At 35.3% G+C, this 1,112-nt stretch overlaps 1 protein-coding gene across 1 annotated transcript in view; it reads left to right on the plus strand.

Annotated features, from left to right (window-relative positions):
• Nucleotides 1-631: 631 nt before the first annotated feature.
• The window catches only part of srrm2 (serine/arginine repetitive matrix 2), an 11,584-nt gene continuing 11,103 nt past the window's right edge, over nt 632-1,112 (plus strand). Inside the window, exon 1 of the mRNA XM_013912618.1 lies at nt 632-657. Coding sequence (XP_013768072.1) covers nt 632-657 — 26 coding nt within the window. The remainder of the gene's footprint in view (nt 658-1,112) is intronic.

Below are 1,112 nucleotides of genomic sequence, written 5' to 3' on the forward strand. Positions count from 1 at the left end.
TAACCACATCCTGCTGTTCAGGATCAGGGAGCTGCCGGCATAATTGTTTTTCTACTCCTACCATTTTAGTTATTTATTATTTTATTTTTATCTATTTATTTTAAGCCGCATACTAGTGTTTCTATTTTACCTAAATATTGTTGTATTTTTTTATTTAGTTTGAAGTATTTTTAGATGTTTTTTTTTAATGTAATTCTACAATTACTATTATTTTTAATTTAATTTGGTTTTACTTTGATCTTTACTTTTTCTACAGTACTTTATTCCAGACACACTTTTAAAATATTTATTATTTTGATTTTTAACATTTTATATTTACTTTTAATTGCTTTTGCAGACTTTTATTTAAGCACAAAGAACAATTTAAAAACGTTAAACATGTCCTTCAAGCGCATTACAACAAAGCCAGAACATGGAAATGACATGACACACACTAAAGTTCTTTTAAAGCTCTTTTCTACTCTACATGAGCACTCAAAGCACTTTATACAGCAGTCATATCATAGTGCTTTCTATACATTCAGGCTCCAAATGCATTAGAGAGCAACTTGCAGATCAGTATCTTCACTCTACAGTCTGTATACAGAGCAGCCAGTGATCGGCCCAACTAACCTTCCTAATAGTAGATGACATGGTGAACCCTGTTCTGTTGAAATTGTGAGAGGTAATGGCTCAAACATGCCAGTGTGGTGGTCCTCGGACAGCTTTGCAGACAGTAGTCTGCACATTGTCTTGTTTGTGCTGCTGTTGGTCCATTAGTGACCCGTGAAGAAGAGCAGAGGTCCAACATTCAAAGAGCTGAAATGAAACCAAATGTTAAGAACAATAAACGGTGTCCTCTGCTGCCACTGTTTGTGTTTCTTTGTATATTTGTTGGTCTTCTGTCATTTGTGGGGACTCCACTGCTGCTCCCTTCCCTGTTCCAACCCACCTTTTAACCAATCAGCATTTGATCTATTTGCATTTGTATTGGTCGGTGTGCATAGAGTCTGCATACACGCGCTTCAAAGTTTAAATCATTTATTTTTAGATATTGTAGGTTCTAACACTGACTTTTCAGATGCAGGGAAAACACCAGATGGCTTTTTGAGACACTCATTCACATTAGTGTT

Source organism: Pundamilia nyererei, unplaced genomic scaffold, assembly GCF_000239375.1.
Source record: "Pundamilia nyererei isolate P.nyererei 1_Seehausen unplaced genomic scaffold, PunNye1.0 scaffold00095, whole genome shotgun sequence".
In the NCBI taxonomy this organism is placed as follows: domain Eukaryota; kingdom Metazoa; phylum Chordata; class Actinopteri; order Cichliformes; family Cichlidae; genus Pundamilia; species Pundamilia nyererei.